The sequence below is a fragment of the Hylobates moloch genome, unplaced genomic scaffold (genome assembly GCF_009828535.3).
Source record: "Hylobates moloch isolate HMO894 unplaced genomic scaffold, HMol_V3 SCAFFOLD_13, whole genome shotgun sequence".
Lineage (NCBI taxonomy): Eukaryota > Metazoa > Chordata > Mammalia > Primates > Hylobatidae > Hylobates > Hylobates moloch.
Genome location: NW_026652288.1, coordinates 48433393 through 48454745, shown reverse-complemented (window position 1 = coordinate 48454745; position 21353 = coordinate 48433393). Strand labels below are relative to the sequence as shown.

Genomic DNA, 21353 nt, shown 5'->3' with positions numbered 1-21353 from the left:
GAACTCTGTAGAATCACAATATTTAACAGAATTATTATTATTTAATATAGAAGCACAAGCAGGGAAAATATATGTCATCAAAATTTTCAAGTAGTCAACTCATTATTGGAGCCATTTTATTTTATAATTTTATTTATTCAGCTGGTTCAGAATTCAAAAGGGCATGTAATGAAGTTGCTATCCTGCTTCTGTTTCCCAGCTATCCAGCTTCCCTCCCTGGAGGCAAACAGTGTCACTGGTTTTCAATATATCCTTCCAGATATATGTTATCCGTATCTAAGCAGTTATATTTATTCTTACTTTGCATAAATGGTAGCATGCTATAAGCACTGTTTTGTATTTTGCCTTTAACAATTTTTATTATACATCTTGGAGAACTTTCCAAATCAGTACATAATGTGCTTCCTTTTATTCCTTCATAGTATTCTATTGTCTGGATGTATTATAATTATTTAACAAATTCCCTATTGGTGAATATTTGTCATTATTACTAGAATGACCATATTTCCTTGTTTGCCTGGGACAGTCTAAGCTCATGCCACTTGTCCCAGCTTATTTATTTGTTTATTTGAGATGGAGTCTTGCTCTGTTGCCCAGGCTGGAGTGCAGTGGCACCATCTTGTCTTCTTGCAACCTCTACCTCCTGGGTTCAATCAATTCTCCTGCCTCAGCCTCCTGAGTACCTGGGACTATAGGCATGAGCCACCACACCCGGTTAACTTTTGTATTTTTAGTGGAGACAGAGTTTCACTGTGTTGACCAAGCTGGTCTCGAACTCCTGACCTCAAGTGATCCACCCACCTCGGCCTCCCAAAGTGCTGGAATCACAGGCTTGAGCCACCACACCCAGCCCCAGCTTGTATATCAATACTGTCCTCTTTCTGTTCCAACAGTATTCCAATTTGGGTAATATATGTTTTATGGTTACCTTAGTTATTACAGACAGTGCTGCAGTAAATAAGCTTGTATATCTTGTCATTTTGCAAGTTTGCAAATATAACTGTAGGATAAATTCCTAAAAGTATAATTGATGTGTCAAAGAGTATATATATTTGTAATTTTTAAAGATGTTGACAAATTGCCGTCCATACTGGTCATGCCATTTTTCAGTTTTACCAGCAATGTAGTAGAGTGCCTGTTTTTCCTCCCTCACTTCAGTTGGTTATCACTTTTTTTTTTTTTTTTTTTTTGAGATGGAGTCTCTCTCTGTTGCCCAGGCTGGAGTGCAGTGAGACGATCTCAGCTCACTGCAACCGCTATCTCCCGGGTTCAAATTATTCTCCTGCCTCAGCCTCCCAAGTAGCTGAGATTACAGGTATGTATCACCACACCCGGCTAACTTTTTTTTGTATTTTTAGTAGAGACGGGGTTTCGCCATGTTGACCAGGCTGGTCTCGAACTCCTGAACTCAGGTGATCTGCCTGCCTCGGCCTCCCAAAGTGCTAGGATTACAGGTGTGAGCCACCGTGGCTGGCTGGTTATCACTTTTTTTGTGTGTTTGCCATTCCAGTAGGTGTAATATGCTACTTCAGTATTGTATTTTTATTTTTATTTATTTATTTAATAATTTTTTGAGATGGAGTTTCGCTCCTGTTGCCCAGGCTAAAGTGCAGTGGCGAGATCTCGCCTCACTGCAACCTTCGCCTCCCGGGTTCAAGCAGTTCTCCTGCCTCAGCCTCCTGAGTAGCTGGGATTTCAGGCAAGCGCCACCATGCTTGGCTAATTTTGTATTTTTAGTGGAGATGGAGTTTCTCTATGATGGTCAGGCTGGTTTCGAACTCCTGACCTCAGGTGATCCACCCACCTCGGCTTCCCGAAGTGCTGGGATTACAGGCATGAGCCACCGCACCTGACTTATCTCAGTATTGTTTTTATTTCACTTTTTAAAAATTATGAATGAGGTTGAACATCTTTTATATATTTAAGAACCATTGGTGTTTCCTTTTTTATGAAGTGTTTATTCCTATGTTTTGTCCATTTAACTGTTGGATATTAAAATTTTTAAGTTTTATTATTTTGTTAATTTTTTTTTTTTAAGAGACAGGGTCTTGCTCTGTCACCCAGGCTGGAGTGCAATGGTGAGATCATAGCTCACTGTAATCTCAAACTCCTAGACTCAATTGATCTTCCTGCCTCAACCTTCTAGGTAGTTAAGACTACAGGTGAATGCCACCACACCCAGCTAATTTTTTTTTTTTTGGAGAGGGGATCTTGCTGTGTTGTCCAGGCTGGTTTTTCAAATTTCTGGCGTCAGGTGATCCTCCTGCCTCAGTCTCTCAAAGCGCTGGGATTACAGGTGTGAGCCACTGTGCCTGGCCAGATATTAAGCTTTTAATATGGGTTTTTAGGAACTTTTCTTTTTCTTTTTCTTTCTTTTTTTTTTTAGATGGAGTCTCGCTCTGTCGTCCAGGCTGGAGTGCAGTGGTACAATTTTGGCTCACTGCAAGCTCTGCCTCCCGGGTTCACGCCATTCTCCTGCTTCAGCCTCCCGAGTAGCTGGGACTACAGGCGCCTGCCACCACGCCTGACTATTTTTTTTTTTTTTTTGTATTTTTAGTAGACACGGGGTTTCACTGTGTTAGCCAGGATGATCTCGATCTCCTCACCTCGTGATCCACCCGCCTTGGCCTCCCAAAGTGCTGGGATTGCAGGCGTGAGCCACTGCGCCTGGCTGGAACTTTTCATATATTTTGGAAATTAGCTGTTGATGAAATGAGTTGCATACATTCTCCCCTCCCTGCCAGTTTATCATTTGACTTTGGTTTTCCATTTGTGGATTTGTTTGCCATGTAGAAATATTTTCTCTTTATGTGGTCAGGTCAGCTTTCCTTTTTCTTTTCTTCTTTTTTTTTTTTTTTTTTTTTTTTGAGACCGGGTCTCACTCTGCCACCCAGGCTGGAGTGCAGTGGCACCATCATGGCCTACTGCAGCCTCGACCTCCAAGGGGTTAGGTGATCCTTCCACCTCAGACTCCCGGGTAGCTGGGAGTACAGGTGTGTACCACCACGCGCAGCTAATTTTTTGTATTTTTTTTAGAGACAGCATTTTGCCACGTTGCTCAGGCTGGAGACTTACTATCTCTACAATGACAAAAAAAATCCATTGTTCAGCTAGAGGTTCACATGTGATCCTTTATTTCTCCTGCTTCCATATCCTTTACATCCGATAATGGGTCTCAAATCCATCCACTTCTCATTCCCATTGCTACTATCTTAGTGAAGCTTCTTAATTTAGGTCTCCTATCAGTTTTACTCCCTTCCATTCATTACAGTATAGCCACAAGTGATCTTGCAGATATGCAAATCTGATTATGTTGCTTTTTAAATATAACCCAGTGGCCGGGCGCAGTGGCTAATGCCTGTAATCCCAGCACTTTGGGAGGCCGAGACAGGCGGATCACAAGGTGAGGAGATCAAGACCATCCTGGCTAACATGTGAAACCCTGTCTCTACTAAAAAAACAAAAAATTATCCGGGTGTGGTGGCGGGCGCCTGTAGTCCCAGCTACTCGGGAGGCTGAGGCAGGAGAATGGCGTGAACCTGGGAGGCGGAGCTTGCAGTGAGCCGAGATGGTGCCACTGCACTCCAGCCTGGGTGACAGAGCGAGACTCTGTCTCAAAAAAATAAAAAATAAAAAATAAATATAACCCAGTAGTAATTTCCCAACTCTAACATAACTTGGAATACAATTAAAAGTGAGTGGAGAAAAACAAATGAGAGATGAGGACACACAGTTAGCAAATGTAGATTACTCTTGATTATGGGGAAAATTAAGAATATCTAGAGAGCAACCTAGGGTACAGGGAAGGGCTTTTGTTTATTTGTTTTTTATGTATGTTTTCATCTGTCTTTTAATTTTAATTTTTTTTTTTTTGAGACGGAGTCTCACTCTGTCACTCTGGAGTGCAATAGCACCATCCCGGCTCACTGCAACCTCCGCCTCCCAGGTTCAAGCCATGCTTCTGCCTCAGCCTCCTGAGTAGCTGGAACTACAGGCGAGCACCACCACACCTGGCTAATTTTTGTATTTTTAGTAGAGATGGGGTTTCACCATATTGGCCAGGCTGGTCTCAAACTCCTGACTTCCTGATCCACCCACCTCAGCCTCCCAAAGTGCTGGGATTACAGGTGTGAGCCACCGCTCCAGGCCCTATCTTGTCTTTTTAAAAGGTCATCATATCCACATGTGGAGGAGGAAAGCCAGTAAGAGATATCAAGGTTGAAGATAGCAGATAAATATGATATGCTAAGAATGTAGAGTGAAATAGTGACGTAGAAAACTTAGAGTGGTAAATGTTTAGAACAGCTATAGTAGAGACAAGGAGAGGGCACTAACTCTAGAGTCTTGTGGGAATGCTGGGAAATACTGAGAGTTTGATGAGATTAGAGATTTTGTAGTTTAAATACTGACACAGAAAAAAATACATACAGAAGGTTTTATGCGGAAGTACTATTGAAGTACTTTTATGTGGCAGTACTTTAAAGACTTCAGTCTTCAAAGAACAGATTTTCCAAGAAATAAAAAAAGAAGGAAAACTTCACAACTTGTTTTGTGAAGCTATTGTAAACTTTAAACCCAGAACTAGACAAGGACAGTAAAAGAAAAGTAAGGTATAGACCAATTTTATATAAAGAAATAAATGCAAAAAGTCATAAAATATTAGAAAATTGAACACACACACACACGTGGCAAAGTCATGTTTATCCCAAAGATGCTAGAATGGTGTAATATTAGAAAATGTGTAGTCCCACCACATCAACAGATTAAGAGAGAAAAATCTATATGATCCTCTCAAGTCATTGTAGAAAAATTATTTGATAAATGTCTTTCAAGCAAATATTTTCAAAGCTCTTAGCAAATGAGACAAGAAAAGGAATGTCTAGACCAGGCGCCATGGCTTATGCCTATAATCCAAGCACTTTTGGAGGCCAAGAGCGGCAGATCACTTGAGGACAGGACTTGGAGACCAGCTGGCCAACGTGGAGAAACCCCATCTCTACTAAAAATATAAAAATTAGCCGGGCATGTTGGCGCATACCTGTAATCCTAGCTACTCAGGACACTGAGGCATGAGAATTGCTTGAGCCCGGCAGGCAGAGGTTGCAGTGAGCCGAGATTGTGGCCACTGCACTCCAGCCTGGGTGACAGAGGGAAACTGTCTCAAAAAGAAAAGAAGTGCCGGGCACAGTGACTCACACCTGTAATCTCAGCACTTTGGGAGGCTGAGGCAGGTGGATCATGAGGTCAAGAGATGGAGACCATCCTGGCCAACATGGTGAAACCCCATCTCTACTAAAAATACAAAAATTAGCTGGGCGTGGTGGCACATGCCTGTAGTCCCAGCTACTCAGGAGGCTGAGCAGGAGAATCGCTTGAATCTGAGAGGCGGAGGTTGCAGTGAGCCGAGATCACACCACTGTACTCCAGCCTGGCGACCGAGTAAGACTCCATCTCAAAAAAAAAAAAAAAAAGAAAAAGAAAAGAAAAGGAATGTCTAAAACTGGATAGAGTTTATCAGGGAACAGGCTTGGTATCACAGCTTCTGTTATATGTTTTATTGGAGGCCTTATTGTCCAATAAGATGTTTTTAAATGTTAAAAGGATTAATAAGAAAGATACAAAATGATCTTTTTTTTTTGAGATGGAGTCTCACTCTGTTGCCCAGGCAGGAGTGCAATGGTGCGATCTCTGCTCACTGCAACCTCTGCCTCCCAAGTTCAAGAAATTCTCTGCCTCAGCCTCCTGAGTAGATGAAATTACAGGTGCACGCCACCACGCCTGGCTAAATTTTTTGTATATTTAGTAGAGACAGGGTTTCACCATCTTGGCCAGGCTGGTCTTGAACTCCTGATCTCGTGATCCACCTGCTTTGGCCTCCCAAAGTGCTGGGATTACAGGCATGAGTCACTGTGCCCAGCCATAAAAAAGATACTGAGTCCAGGGATTGGTTGAGTGCCAGCTAATTTTTGTATTTTTTGTAGAGACAGGGTCTCACCATGTTGCCCAGGCTTGTCTTGAACTCCTGGGCTCAAGCAATCTCGCCCATCTCCACCTCCCAAAATACTGGGATTATGGGCGTGAGCCACTGTGCCCAGCTGGTTGTTCTGTTTTAACATGGCATATTGTGTTACTTGATTTTTTTTTTTTTTTTTGAGATGGAGTCTCGCTCTGTTGCCCAGGCTGGAGTGAAGTGGCACGATCTCGGCTCACTGCAAGCTCTGCCTCCTGGGTTCAAGCAGTTCGCCTGCCTCAGCCTCCCGAGTAGCTGGGACTACAGGCGCCCGCCACCACACCCGGCTAATTTTTTGTATTTTTAGTAGAGATGGGGTTTCACCGTGTTAGCCAGGATGGTCTTGATCTCCTGACCTCATGATCCGCCCACCTCAGCCTCCCAAAGTGCTGGGATTACAGGAGTGAGCCACTGTGCCTGGCCAATTTTTGAACATTTAATTAGCCTTGCATTCCTGGAATAAATCCCACTTGGTCATGGGGTATAAACCTTTTTTATTTTATGTATTTTATTTTATAACTTGTTTTACTTGTAAAAGATTCTCACCATGTTGTCCAGCCTGGTCTCAAACTCCTGGGCTCAAATGATCCTCCCACTTTGTCCTCCCAAAATCTTGGGATTACAGATGTGAGCCACCGCTCCTGGCCTAAACCTTTTATTTTTTTTGAGATGGAGTCTTACTCTGTCACCTAGGCTAGAGTGCAGTGGCAGGATCTCAGCTCACTGCAACCTCCACCTCCCAGGTTGAAGTGATTCTCATGCCTCAGCCTCCCCAGTAGCTGGGATTACAGATGGGTGCCACCATGCCTGGCTAATTTTTGTATTTTTAGTAGAGATGGGGTTTCACCATGTTAGCCAGGCTGGTCTCGACTCCTGACTTCATGTGATCTGCCTGCCTCAGCCTCCCAAAGTGCTGGGATTTCAGGTGTGAGCCACCGTGCCTGGCCGCCTAAAGCTTTTTTGTTTTATTTTTCTCTTCTCCTCCCTTCCTTCTTCCTTCTTCTTCTCCTCCTCCTCCTCCTCCTCCTCCTCTCTCTCTCTCTTCTTTCTTTCGAGACGGAGTTTCACTCTGTTGCCCAGGCTGGAGTGCAGCGGTGCAACCTCAGCTCACTGCAACCTCCACCTCCCGGGTTTGAGCAACTCTCATGCCTCAGCCTCCCAAGTAGCTGAGATTACAGGCATGCCCACCATGCCCAGCTAATTTTTTTTCTATTTAGTAGAAAAAGGGTTTCATCTTGTTGGTCAGGCTGGTCTCAAACTCCTGACCTCAAATCATCCACCTGCCTTGGCCTCCCAAAGTGCTGGGATTACAGGCGTGAGCCACCATGCCTGGCCCACCTTTTTAAAAAAAATATGTTTCTGGGACCGGGTGTGGTGGCTCACGCCTGTAATCCCAGCACTTTGGGAGGCCAAGGCAGGTGGATCACCAGGTCAGGAGTTCAAGACCAGCCTGGCCAACATGGTGAAACCCTGTATCTACTAAAAATACAAAAAATCAGCCAGGCGTTGTGGCATGCATCTGTAATCCCAGCTACTCGGGAGGCTGAGGCAGGAGAAACACTTGAACCCAGGAGATGGAGGTTGCAGTGAGCTGAGATTGCGCCACTGCCCTCCAGCCTGGGCGACAGAGCAAAATTCCGTCGCAAAAAGAAAAAAAGAAATAAGGAACAACAAAAGAGCACCACTTTGCAACCTGTAATAAAGCAGTTGATCAAGGCAATAATTATCAAAGGCTGCTAAAACCATTATATTAAAAATTGATTGTGTATCACAAGAAAGGAAAACTATATACCAATATCTCTTATGAATATAGATATTAAAAAAAAAAAAACCCTTAACAAATTATTAGCAAACTGAATTCAGAAACCTTTTTTTTTTCTTTTTTTGACCGAGTCTTGCTCTGTTGCCCAGGCTGGAATGCAATGGCAGGATCTCCACTCATGGCAACATCCACCTCCCGGGCTCAAGCAAGTCTCCTGCCTCAGCCTCCTGAATGGCTGGGATTACAGGCACGTGCCACCACACCTGGCTGATTTTTTGCATTTTTAGTAGAGACGGGGTTTCACCATGTTGGCCAGGCTGGTCTCGAACTCCTGACCTCGTGATCCGCCCGCCTCGGCCTCCCAAGGTGCTGGGATTACAGGCGTGAGACTGCACCCAGCCTGTTCCTTATTTCTTTATTATTTTGTATTCATCTATAAAGGAAGATTTTCTTCAACTACTTGGTTATTCTGAGAAACAATTCATATAGAAAAGGCAGCCTATATATTCAACTTGTTTTCCTTTATTTGCTAGTTTTAGGCATAGTAAGTTGAGTATGTAATATCCTCTTAAAGATGATCAATTAGGGTTTTGAAAAATTATTAGGAACTTATGGATTTTATTAAATTTGGCATGTTTACATTCTTTGTAGTTATTCTTTTTGATGCTCAAACTGTACCATCTTTGGACAATAGCAACCCACTGAAGTTGATTCTTTTTAAATATTATTCATTTAATTTTTGACTTTTTTCAATAGAGACTGTGTTTCCCAGGCTGGTCTTGAACTCCTGGGCTCAAGCAGACCTCCTGCCTCAGCCTCCTAAAGTGCTAGGATTACAGGTGTGAGCCCCCATGCCCGGCTTCTAAAGTTGATTCTTGAATCCTTTTGACATACGCCCAGTAGTCTTTGATAGCTTTCTTGCTTACTGTTGTGAAGATGCCTTATATGTACTGTCTCTTCTTATTGTTGCCATTGTATCTTTCGGATCTATTCCTACAAGTGGGACTGTTGGGTTGAAGGGTAAATACACATATAATTTTGGCATATAGTGTGAAAGGTGTTATTTTATTTTGTCTTTCCACAAGCAATGTATGAAAGTGCCCTCCCCTCCTTTTTTTTTTTTTTTTTTTGTAGAGACAGGGTTTCGCTCTGTTGCTTATGCTGGAGTGCAGGGGTATGATCTTGGCATACTGCAGCCTCAAGCTATCCTCCCACCTCACCCTTCTGAGTAGCTAGGACTACAGGCATATGCCACTGTGCCTGGCTTATTTAAAAACTTTTTTTTTTTTTTTTTTTTTTTTTAGAGATGGGGTGTTGCTATATTGCCCAGGCTTGAAAGTACCTTTTAACTCACAGTCTCACCAACAGTTTGTTGTAAGCGTCTGGGTTTTTGCCAGTCTGGCAGGTGAGAAATGGTAGCTCCGTGTAGTTTTGTTTTTGTTTTTGTTTTTGAGATGGAGCCTGCTCTGTCGCCCAGGCTGGAGTGCAGTGGCGCGATCTCGGCTCACTGCAAGCTCCGCCTCCCGGGTTCATGCCATTCTCCTGCCTCAGCCTCCTGAGTAGCTGGGACTACAGGTGTCCGCCACCACGCCCGGCTAATTTTTTTGTATTTTTTAGTAGAGACGGGGTTTCACCGTGTTAGCCAGGATGGTCTTGATCTCCTGACCTCGTGATCTGCCCGCCTTGGCCTCCCAAAGTGCTGCGATTACAGGCATGAGCCACCACGCCTGGCCTGCTCCGTGTAGTTTTAATGTGAGCATATTTTTATGTTCAAAATCACATTTTAATAAGTTGATGATAGCAAACCTGCATTAACATTTAAAGAAGGCAGGCCAAGCATGGTGGCTCATGTTTGTAATCCCGGCACTTTGTAAGGCCAAGGCGGGAGAATCACTTGGGTGCAGAAGTTTGAGACCAGCCTGGGCAACATAGTGAGACCCCATCTCTATAAAAATTTTTAGCCCTCACTCGCCACCAACAACTTGTCTCGCTGCGTGCACGCCCTGCCGCCGCCCGGCAGAAATGCTTCGGTTACCCACAGTCTTTCGCCAGATGAGACTGGTGTCCAGGGTACTGGCTCCTCATCTCACTCAGGCTTATGCAAAAGATGTAAAATTTGGTGCAGATGCCCGAGCCTTAATGCTTCAAGGTAGAGACCTTTTAGCCGATGCTGTAGCCCTTGCAATGGGGCCAAAGGGAAGAAGAACAGTGATTATTGAGCAGAGCTGGGGAAGTCCCAGAGTAACAAAAGATGGTGTGACTGTTGCAAAGTCAATTGACTTAAAGGATAAATATAAAAACATTGGAGCTAAACTTGTTCAAGATGTTGCCAATAACACAAATGAAGAGGCTGGGGATGGCACTACCACTGCTACTGTACTGGCACGCTCTATAGCCAAGGAAGGCTTCGAGAAAATTAGCAAAGGTGTTAATCCAGTGGAAATCAGGAGAGGTGCGATGTTAGCTGTTGATGCTGTAATTGCTGAACTTAAAAAGCAGTCTAAACCTGTGACCACCCCTGAAGAAATTGCACGGGTTGCTACAATTTCTGCAAATGGAGACAAAGAATTTGGCAATATCTCTGATGCAAAGAAAAAGGTTGGAAGAAAGGGTGTCATCACAGTAAAGGATGGAAAAACACTGAATGATGAATTAGAAATTATTGAAGGCATAAAGTTTGATCGAGGCTATATTTCTCCATACTTTATTAATACATCAAAAGGTCAGAAATGTGAATTCCAGGATGCCTATGTTCTGTTGAGTGAAAAGAAAATTTCTAGTGTCCAGTCCATTGTACCTGCTCTTGAAATTGCCAATGCTCACTGTAAGCCTTTGGTCATAATCGCTGAAGATGCTGATGGAGAAGCTCTGAGTACACTCGTCTTGAATAGGCTAAAGGTGGGTCTTCAGGTTGTGGCAATCAAGGCTCCAGGGTTTGGTGACAATAGAAAGAACCAGCTTAAAGATATGGCAATTGCTACTGGTAGTGCAGTGTTTGGAGAAGAGGGGTTGACCCTAAATCTTGAAGATGTTCAGCCTCATGACTTAGGAAACGTTGGAGAGGTCATTGTGACCAAAGACGGTGCCATGCTCTTAAAAGGAAAAGGTGACAAGGCTCAAATTGAAAAACATATTCAAGAAATCATTGAGCAGTCAGATGTCACAACTAGTGAATATGAAAAGGAAAAACTGAATGAACGGCTGGCAAAACTTTCAGATGGAGTAGCTGTGCTGAAGGTTGGTGGGACAAGTGATGTTGAAGTGAATGAAAAGAAAGACAGAGTTCAGATGCCCTTAATGCTACAAGAGCTGCTGTTGAAGAAGGCATTGTATTGAGAGGGGGTTGTGCCCTGCTTCGATGCATTCTAGCCTTGGACTCATTGACTCCAGCTAATGAAGATCAAAAAATTAGTATAGGAATTATTAAAAGAACACTCAAAATTCCAGCAATGACCATTGCTAAGAATGCAGGTGTCCCATCCTGGCTAACACGGTGAAACCCTGTCTCTACTAAAAAAAAAAAAATACAAAAAAATTAGCCAGGCGTGGGAGGCTGAGGCAGGAGAATGGTGTGAACCCAGGAGGCGGAGCTTGCAGTGAGCCAAGTTCGTGCCACTGCACTCCAGCCTGGGTGACAGAGCGAGATTTCGCCTCAAAAAAAAAAAAAAAAAAAAAAAATGCAGGTGTTGAAGGATCTTTGATAGTTGAGAAAATGACGCAAATTTCCTCAGAAGTTGATTATGATGCTATGGTTGGAGATTTTGTGAATATGGCGGAAAAATGAATTATTGACCCAACAAAGGTTGTGAGAACTGCTTTGTTGGATGCTGGTGTGGCCTCTCTGTTAACTACAGCAGAAGTTGTAGTCAACAGAAATTCCTAAAGAAGAGAAGGACCCTGGAATGAGTGCAATGGGTGGAATGGGAGGTGGTATGGGAAGTGGCATGTTCTAACTCCTAGATTAGTGCTTTACCTTTGTTAATGAACTGTGACAGGAAGCCCAAGGCAGTGTTCCTCACCAATAACTTCAGAGAAGTCAGTTGGAGAAAAATGAAGAAAAAGGCTGGCTGAAAATCACTATAACCATCAGTTACTGGTTTCAGTTGACAAAATATATAATGGTTTACTGCTGTCATTGTCCATGCCTACAGATAATTTATTTTGTATTTTTGAATAAAAAACATTTGTACATTCCTGATACTGGGTACAAGAGCCATGTACCAATGTATGGCTTTCAACTTAAATCACTGAGACATTTTTACTACTACTCTGTTAAAATCAGGATTTTAGTGCTTGCCACCACCAGATGAGAAGTTAAGCAGCCTTTCTGTGGAGAGTGAGAATAATTGTGTACAAAGTAGAGAAATATCCAATTATGTGACAACCTTTGTGTAATAAAAATTTGTTTAAAGTTAAAAAAAAATTTTTTAATTAGTGAGGCATGGTGGCATGTGCCTGTAGTCCCAGCTACTCAGGAGGCATGGGTGGGAGGATCAATTGAGCCCAGGATGTCAAAGCTGCAGCGAGGCATAATCAAGAGGCACTTCACTCCAGCCTGGGCAACAGAGCAAGACCCTATCTCAAAAAAAAAAAAAAAGTTTGTCTTTAGCAATCTAAAATTTGACAAGTTTGCTTTGACTCTCTAGCTGCAGGTTCATAACCAAAGTTTACAGTAAAAAATAAGATGGATTTGTTATATTCAACATGGTGTAGTAAATATCAAGTATAGGTGAAAAATATATTTCATATTCGTAAAATACTATATAATAAAGTACTTTTATATAGTAAAATACTACATAATAAACAAAGTACTTTATAGTCACCTGATTTGACTGCCTTGATAATCCCTGAGAGATAAGCAGGACAGATACTTATTAGATGCCCATTAAACAGAGTAGTATACTAAGAAGTGTACAGATACTACTTAGATGCCCATTTTGTAGAATAGGAAACTGATGTTTTAAGAATGTAATTTTCCAGTTTAACACAGCAAGTGGGTGCCCACTTTGTCAGCACATATACTAACACAGCAAGTAGTAGAGCTGGGTTTGAATTTCAAATTTCTGATCTGCCAACTACAAATTCTATACTTTCTTTTCCCAGTATTTGCTAAAGGAGACACAACCCGTTTTACCCAGAAGGTGGCAGTGTTTCTCTTACTGTTATATTTATTGGCCGCTCACTTTCCCATTGAAGGTGAAATACTTAAAAAGTGAAAATTGTATTCTTTCAGTGAATAATTTCGAGTTAAATTATGTTTAGCTGTTAATGATAATAAGATTAGTAAAGTTGGTTCCTGCCTTCTAGGAGTTGACAATCTAGCTTCTAGGAGTTGACAATCTAGGAGCAAGAGGTGCAGGTGGAACTGTGAAGCAGAGTCCAAAATAGCCTAAAAAGGCCGGCTGTCATGGCTCACACCTGTAATCCCAGCACTTTGGGAGGCTGAGGCAGGCAGATTACTTGAGGTCAGGAGTTCAAGACCAGCCTGGCCAACATGGCGAAACCCCATCTGTACGAAAAATACAAAAATTAGCCGGGCATGGTAGTGTGCACCTGTAATCCTAGCTACTAGGGAGGCTGAGGCAGGAGAATCGCTTGCACCTGGGAGGCAGAGGCTGCATGAGTCGAGATTGTGCTGCTGCACTCCAGCCTGGGCAACAGAGCAATATTCTGTCTCAAAAAAAAATAGCCTATGAAAATTTCAAACAAAGTGTTACAGGAATACAAATTTGTAATGGAGCTCTTGATGTGATGTCTTTAATGGCAGTTTAACTTTAGTCCACAGGTGAGAGTGGGCTTACTCTACTGTTAGGAGACACAGGTAAGTTCAAGCTCTCTGACTTCCAAGACACAAAAATAGGCAATAAAAAAAATCAGGCCAGGCATGGTGGCTCATACCTGTAATCCCAGCACTTTGGAAGGCCGAGGCAAGAGGATCTCCCTTAAGGCCATGAGTTTGAGACTAGCCTGGGCAACATAATGAGACCCCTGTCTCTACAACAAATTTAAAAATTAGCCAGGCCTGGTGGCATGCGCCTGTAGTCCTTGCTATTTGTTGGGGGGTGGTGCTGAGGCAGGAGGATTGCTAGAGGACCATGTCTCAAAAAACAAAAAAAGAAAGAAAATAATATATTGTAAACATAAAGGGAAAAGCTCCTAGATGTTCTAATGTGCCATTCCATCACTGCCAGCACTACTTTTACCTTTTTTTTTTTTCTTTGAGACGGAGTCTCGCTCTGTTGCCCAGGCTGGAGTGCAGTGGTGAGATCTTGGCTCACTGCAAGCTCTGCCTTCTGGGTTCCCACCATTCTCCTGCCTCAGCCTCCCGAGTAGCTGGGACTGCAGGTGCCCACCACCATGCCTGGCTCATTTTTTTTATATTTTTAGTAGAGATGGGGTTTCACTGTGTTAGCCAGGATGGTCTCGATCTCCTGACCTCATGATCCACCCGCCTCAGCCTCCCAAAGTGCTGGGATCACAGGTGTGAGCCACTGCTCCCAGACTTACCATTTTTAATTAGTAACATTTTTTTCAGATGTAAATTTTGTGTTCTGAGACAGTCCATTTATTCATTTAACAAATATTTTAAAATTTTAAATTAGCCAGGTCCTGCTGAATGCTAAGGATATAATGGTGTATAAAACAGTCACAGTCTCTGTCCTCATCAAGCTTATGCTTCTAGTGAAGGCTGCTCATGACTAGTGACCTTATAACTAATGTATATTTATATTTTAACAATTACTTTTTCAGCACCATATGAACAGGAAAAATAGAAAAACAATTATTTCTTAAATTCAAATCTCTCTCTCTCTCTCTTTTTTGAGACAGAGTCTCCCTCTGTTGCCCAGGCTAGAGTGCAGTAGCGCAATCTCGGCTCACTGCAACCTCTGCCTCTGGGTTCAAGTGATTCTCTTGCCTCAGACTCCCGAGTAGCTGGGACTACAGAGCCACACCACCACGCCTCGCTAATTTTTTTGTATTTTTAGTAGAGATAGGGTTTCACCATGTTGGCCAGGCTGGTCTTGAACTTCTGACCTCAAGTGATCTGCCTGCCTCAGCCTCCCAAAGTGCTGGGATTACAGGTGTGAGCCACCGTGCCCAGCCCTTACATTCAAATCTTATGTTTCACCTGAGAGTTTTAGGATATGGTCCTAATTACCTGGAAAGCAGATTTCAAGCAAATTATCTTCTAAATATGTAGCGAATCAAAACTCAGGTAGAATCTTCATTAGGAGTGCTTCTCAGCAAATGTGGTTTTCAACAAACCTCTTGCTGTTTGTGTTGTAAGTTTATCCCTAGAAATATTACCCAGTGTGTAAGTTAAGAATAAGTCAGAATATTGAATATGACTACTACTTGAGGTAAGGGGCTGGCTTGAGGAAAATAGTTGAATCTTTCACTTCTGGATTCCTAGGATTATTCCTTTATTATTTCTGACCCAAAAGTACATATTTACTGGAATTTTTAATTCTACGGGCAAATAGAAAGGATAGAATTGAGTCAAGAAATATGAATTCTGGCCAGGAGCATGGCTCACAGCTATAATCCCCACACTTTGGGAGGCCGAGGCAGGCAGATCACCTGAGGTTAGGAGTTTGAGACCAGCCTGGCCAACATGGTGAAACCCCGTCTCTACTAAAAATACAAAAATTAGCCGGGCGTGGTGACGTGTGCCTGTAATCTCAGCTGCTCCAGAGGCTAAGGCAGGGGAATTGCTTGAACTCGGGAGGCGGAGGTTGCAGTGAGCCGAGATCACGCCATCGCACTCCAGCCTGGGCAACAGAGTGAGACTCCATCTCAAAAAAAGAAAAAAAAAAAAGAAGAAGAAGAAATCTGGATTCTGATGTCACTTATGCTGCTATTTGACCCCTATGACCTTGTGTAAGTGAGCTTGCCTCTCTGGGATTTGTTTTTTTAATCTGAAAATAAGAGAGGACAAGGAGAAGGAACTATCCAATTAATTACTGTTTTGGCTCATTATCATCCCCACAGTCTCATATTTCTTGCAATATTTAGATTTAACCATATGAAATTGCTAGTATTCAATAATATGAAAAGATTAAGATTTGACCTATGGAGACAGCAGTTTCATTTGCTTCAGCCTAATTGTTGAATCAGTTGTGGGCCCTATTGGGATCATCTGAGTTATTTATTTTAGGGATAGATGAGGCCGAGGCCAAGCAAAACTAATGCCTCAGGTGTAAAGGAAACACACATTTAGAGAATATATCTTTCTGGTAGGTGATAAAATAAAAATAAAAAGAATACAATGAATACCACCATATAATCAATGTAGTATATTCTGGGTTACATAGAATTCATTCTAGTCTTTTCTTTCTACAATATGCTAATTTTCTAGCCCAGTGATTCTAAATGATTTGGTTCCTGTATTCCTTCAGCGTCCGGCAAAGGAAAAGTCCATTTGACAATTTTATTAGAATATTCTCTGTAGCAATGTTTGTCCAGGAATATCTGTTGCTATAGGAGAAGAGAGCCTGTTAGCACTGATATCCAGGTGTGAAAGAAATAATTCTTCAGAGCTGTCTTTTTCCTTGTTTGCCAGTGAGGTAAGTCAAAGAGGTAAAAAGACAAACTTTTCCAATTTTTTGTTTTAGACCAATTTTGTCATTCCATCCTACATCAGAAGGGGTCATGGCTAAGCTTTGCTTTATTGTTTGGTGTAGCTCATTAACGTTTCTTGCCTAAGGAAACTGGTATGTTCAATAAACTATTTTTGTTTGTTTGTTTGTTTCATTTTTTTTAACTTTTCCCTAAGACATAATCTCATCCTTTTTACCAGGAAATAAACTCAACTTTCTTTTTTTTGAGACAGAGTCTCACTCTGTTGCCCAGGCTGGAGTGCAGTGGCAAGATCTCAGCTCACTGCAACCTCTGCCTCCCAGGTTCAAGCGATTCTCCTGCCTCAGTCTCCCAAGTAGCTGGGATTACAGGCGTGTGCCACCACGCCTGGCTAATTTTTGTATTTTTAGTAAAGGCAGGGTTTCACTATGTTGACTAGGCTGGTCTCGAACTCCTCACCTCAAGTGATCCGCCCACCTCGGCCTCCCAAAGTGCTAGGATTGAGCCACCGCGCCTGGCCAATAAACTCAACTTTTTGGACTATTTCCATTACATAGCCTTTTGGACACAAAAGTTAGTCAGTGGAATGGGAAGATAATCCACAGGGAGTATTTATACTTAGGGAAAAATGTTTCTTTGGCTCTAATATACCTTGTTCAGGTCTCTAAGCCACAGTCAGAGCCTCACACGCAAACTGACCTGTCTCATTGCTTTCAGCCACATATACCACACCAGCCTGTCTCCATTGGAATGTCTGGCTAGGGTCCAGCACATCTACAGGTAATACATTCTTCTGAATTCTCCACCCTGACATGGAGGGGCCAATAGAGGCATGCAAACATTTTTCTTTATTTTTCTTTTTCTTTTATTTTGAGACAGGATCCCACTTTGGTTGCCTGGGCTGGAGTACAATGGCGCCGTCTCAGCTCACTGCAGCCTCGACCTCCCAGGCTCAGGTGGCTCTCCCACCTCAGCCTCCTGAGGAGTTGGGACTACAGATGTGCACTACCATGCCTGGCTAGTTTTTTGTATTTTTAGCAGAAATGGGGTTTTGCCATGTTGCCCACATTGGTCTTAAACTCCTGGACTGAAGCAATCTGCCCACCTCAGCCTCCCAAAGTGCTGGGACATTTTTCAGCTACATTTTGGGGTTGATCTAGCCCCTACTCCTTCACCTTGGACACTTGTTTAAAAGAGTTGTTTTTCTGGAGAAATCACAAACAAGCCTATATTGAATCAGGTACAAATGTCTCTTCCCCAAAGAAGTTACAGATAACTCTCATTTTGGTTTTTTCCCTTCAAAACAATTCCTGAGTGCTGGGTTCATGAGAACCAAGAATTAGAGAGGCATTGACTAAATCTGGAAAAATGTGGGCAATATAATGGGCAAAGCAGAAGGGCGTCAAAGTAAATACACTGGAGGAAGTAGGATTCTTCCTCCTCCCATATACTTCCTGAATCTAACCACAGAATACCATTACCTTCCCCATCATTTCCACAGGATTCCATAACTCCTTTACAAATATACTCACCTGTAATGCCAGCAGTTTTGGAGACTGAGGTGGACAAATTGCTTTAGCTGAGGAATTCAAGACCAGCCTGGGCAACATGATGAAACCCCATCTCTACCAAAAAAAAAAAAAATTACAAAAGTTAGCCAGGTGTGGTGGTGCATGCCTGTAGTCCCAGCTACAGGGTGGGGAGGGGTGGGGTGGGTGCGAGGATCACCTGAACCTGGGGAAGTCAAAGCTGCCTGTTGTGAGCCGTGATTGTGCTACTGCACTCCAGCCTAGGTGACAGAGTGAGACCCTGTCATAAAAAATATATATATTTATAATATATATACTCACCAGAATGAAGAATTTAGTTTCCAGTTTTGTTGGTGCTCTTTAACATAATACATCTTTGGCATCAGTTTGCATATCTGGGTCATTTTACTTCTGTGGTCTTAACTTACTAGATTATAAAAATTTAGATTTTTAGGCCGGGCGCCGTGGTTCACACCTGTAATCCCAGCACTGTGGGAGGCCAAGGCGGGTGGGTCGCCCGAGGTCAGGAGTTCGAGACCAGACTGGCAAAAATGGTGAAACCCTGTCTCTACTAAAAATACAAAAAATTAGCCGGGTGTGGTAGCAAGCGCCTGTAATCCCAGCTACTTAGGAAGCTGAGGCAGGGTAATTGCTTGAACCCAGGAGGTGGAGGTTGCAGTGAGCCAAGATCATGCCGTTGTACCCCAGCCTGGGTGACAGACAGAGACTCTGTCTCAAAAACAAACAAACAAAAATTTAGGTTTTTGTATTAGTTCACATAAGTAGAGCTTATTGAATTAGATCCTTCTTTTATCTCCCTTCTATCTGATATTCTCTACTTGTAGAGTAGAGGAGTGGGGTTAAATCTTAGGATGCATGGAAGTCCTCCTTTTTTTTCTGCCAGATTTGTTTTTATTTCTTGGATGGTAGGACTCAAAGAGAAATGGGAGCTGGGGTGTCTTATATCTAGTGTTTTTTGATTTTGTATTATTTTGTTTCCTTTTTTTTCTAGAGATAAGACATATTCCACCAATTTCCAGGAGATTAAGAATTATGAAAATAATTTATTAATAATCAGGTTGTACGCTTATGGGAGAGAGGGAAGAAACTAGATTGGATGATCCCTGAAACTTTTCGAGGTGTGTAGTTTAGCCTGCTTGATTCTAGGATAATCTTTTGAATGTAACTAAGAAGGCAGTGTTTGGAATTGCTCACTTCGGATCTTCAAATTGGGTTATATGATACCCAGAGGGATACACGCTGGCAGGTGGTAGAGTAATCACAATGAACCTAACATCTATTGAGTGTTTACCAAGTGTCAGGCACCTTCTTAGGGGCTTTATATGCATTGCCTTATTTCATTTCATTACAATTTTAGGGAATAGATACTATTTATTATTCCATTTTACAGATGAGGAAAGTAGGGTTCAGATATGTGAGGTAATTTCTCCCAGTGTCACTCAGCTTGTGAGTAATAGGTCTGGATCGGAACTTAGGTCTGATTCCAAAGGCTAATGAAGTATTATCTTCATTTTGCACGTGGGTGAATGAGAGATGTTAAGTAACTTGGTCTAAAGTCATATAAGTAGTTAACTAACAGTGGTGTCAAGATTTTAATTTTCTTTTTGGAGACAGTCTTGCTCTGTCATCCAGGCTGGAATGCAGTGGAGCAATCTCGGCTTACTGCAATCTCTGCCTCCCAGGTTCAAGTAATTCTTGTGCCTCAGCCTTCCGAGTAGCTGGGATTACAGGCATGCACCACACCCAGCTAATTTTTGTATTTTCAGTACAGACAGGGTTTTGCCATGTTGGCCAGGCTGGTCTCAAACTCCTGGCCTAAAGTGATCTGCCCACCTTGGCCTCTCAAAGTGCTGGGATTACAGGCATGAGCTACTGTGTCCAGCCTGTTGTCAGGATTTGAACTCAGGTCTGCCTTTTTCTAAAACCCATGGTTTCTAACTGTTTTTAATTTTTTCTTAATTTGATTATTTTTTAAACTTTTTATTTTATTACAGATTTATTTATGTATTTTTTTAGAAATAGGGTCTCTCTCTGTCGCCCAGGCTGGAGTGTCGTGACAGATCACAGTTTACTGCAGCTTTGAACTCCTGGGCTCAAGTAATCCCTCTGTCTCAGCCTCCCCAGTAGCTGGGACTATAGGCGCACACAACCACACTTAGCTAATTTTTGTTTTAATTTTAATTTTTTTAGAGACAGAGTCTTGCTCTGTTACAGGTATGGTCTTGGAACTCCTGGCCTCAAGCTATCCTCTTGCCTCAGCCTCCTGAGTAGCTGCGATTATAGACACGAGCCATGTGCTTGGCATTAACTATTTAAAACAATTTTTTTTTTTAATAGAGACGAGGCTCTCACCATGTTATCCAGCTGGTCTGGGCTCCTAAGCTCAAGCAATCCAACCAGCTTAACCTCCCAAAGTGCTGGATTACAGGCGTGAGCCACTATGCCTGTCTCTTGCCCCCGCACCCCCCCCCTTTTTTTTTTATAGGGGTGAGGTCTCAACTTCTTTAAATTCTAAGGGATCATTAAGTATTAAGGAATGAAAGTGAGAATATAACACACTAGGAATATTAGAATTGGACTGGGTGCAGTGGCTCATGCCTTTGGGAAGTCAAAGTGGGAGGATCACTTGAGACCATGAGTTCAAGACCAGCCTGGTCTTGCTTGTTCAAGAACAGCAATGTCACTTCTGGGTATTTACCCAAAAGATTTGAAATCAGTTCATTGAAGAGATGTCTGCATTCTCATGTTTATTGCAGCACTATTTAGGGTAGCCAAGTTATGGAATCAACCTAAGTGTTCATCCACAGATTAATGAATAAAGAAAATATGCTATATATACACAATGGAGTACTATTCAATTTTATTAATTTTTTTGAGACAGGATCTCACTCTGTCACCCATGCTGGAGTGCAGTGGCGTGATCATGTCTCACTGCAGCCTCGAATTCCTGGACTCAAGTAATCCTCCCACCTCAGCCTCCCAAGTAGCTGGGACCACAGGCGTGCACTACCATACCTGGCTAATTTTTTTTTATTTTTTGTATAGATGGGGTCTCACTATATTGCCTGGACTAGTCTTGAACTCCTGGGCTCAAGTGATCCTCCCACCTTGGCTTCCCAAAGTGCTGGGATTATAGGTTGTGAGCCACCTCACTCAGCCTCAGCTTTAAAAAAGAAGGAAATTCTGTTATTTGTGACAACATAGATGGAATTGGAGAACATTGTATTAAGTGAAATAAGCCAGGCACAAGAAGACAAATACTGTAATTTCTCACTTATACATAGAATCTAAAACAATCAACTCATGGTAGCAGAAAATAGAATGGTGGTTACAGAAAGCTGGGGGACCAGCCGGGCTTGGTGGCTCATGCCTGTAAACCCAACACTTTGGGAGACCGAGGCAGGTAGATCATGAGACCAGGAGTTCAAGACCAGCCTGGCCAATATAGTGA

The 21353-nt window shown here is 42.5% G+C and overlaps 2 protein-coding genes across 4 annotated transcripts in view; both read left to right on the top strand.

The window, feature by feature from the left end:
* Nucleotides 1-1262: 1262 nt before the first annotated feature.
* RBMS2 (RNA binding motif single stranded interacting protein 2) overlaps nt 1263-21353 on the top strand; it is a 120292-nt gene continuing 100201 nt past the window's right edge. The window contains exon 1 of one of the 3 annotated variants that reach the window (XM_058427007.1): nt 1263-1315. The gene's annotated coding sequence lies outside the window, so the exon portion shown is untranslated. Of the gene's footprint in view, nt 1316-16773; nt 17133-18877; nt 19021-21353 lie in introns of those variants that run through there. The other 2 variants (XM_032173357.2, XM_032173358.2) reach the window with 2 other exon arrangements.
* Nucleotides 9582-12195, top strand: LOC116480903 (60 kDa heat shock protein, mitochondrial-like). Its single transcript, XM_032173364.3, is given in 4 exon segments — nt 9582-11055; nt 11058-11243; nt 11456-11640; nt 11642-12195. Coding segments are annotated over 4 exon segments (1716 nt in total). The 5' UTR covers nt 9582-9794; the 3' UTR covers nt 11726-12195.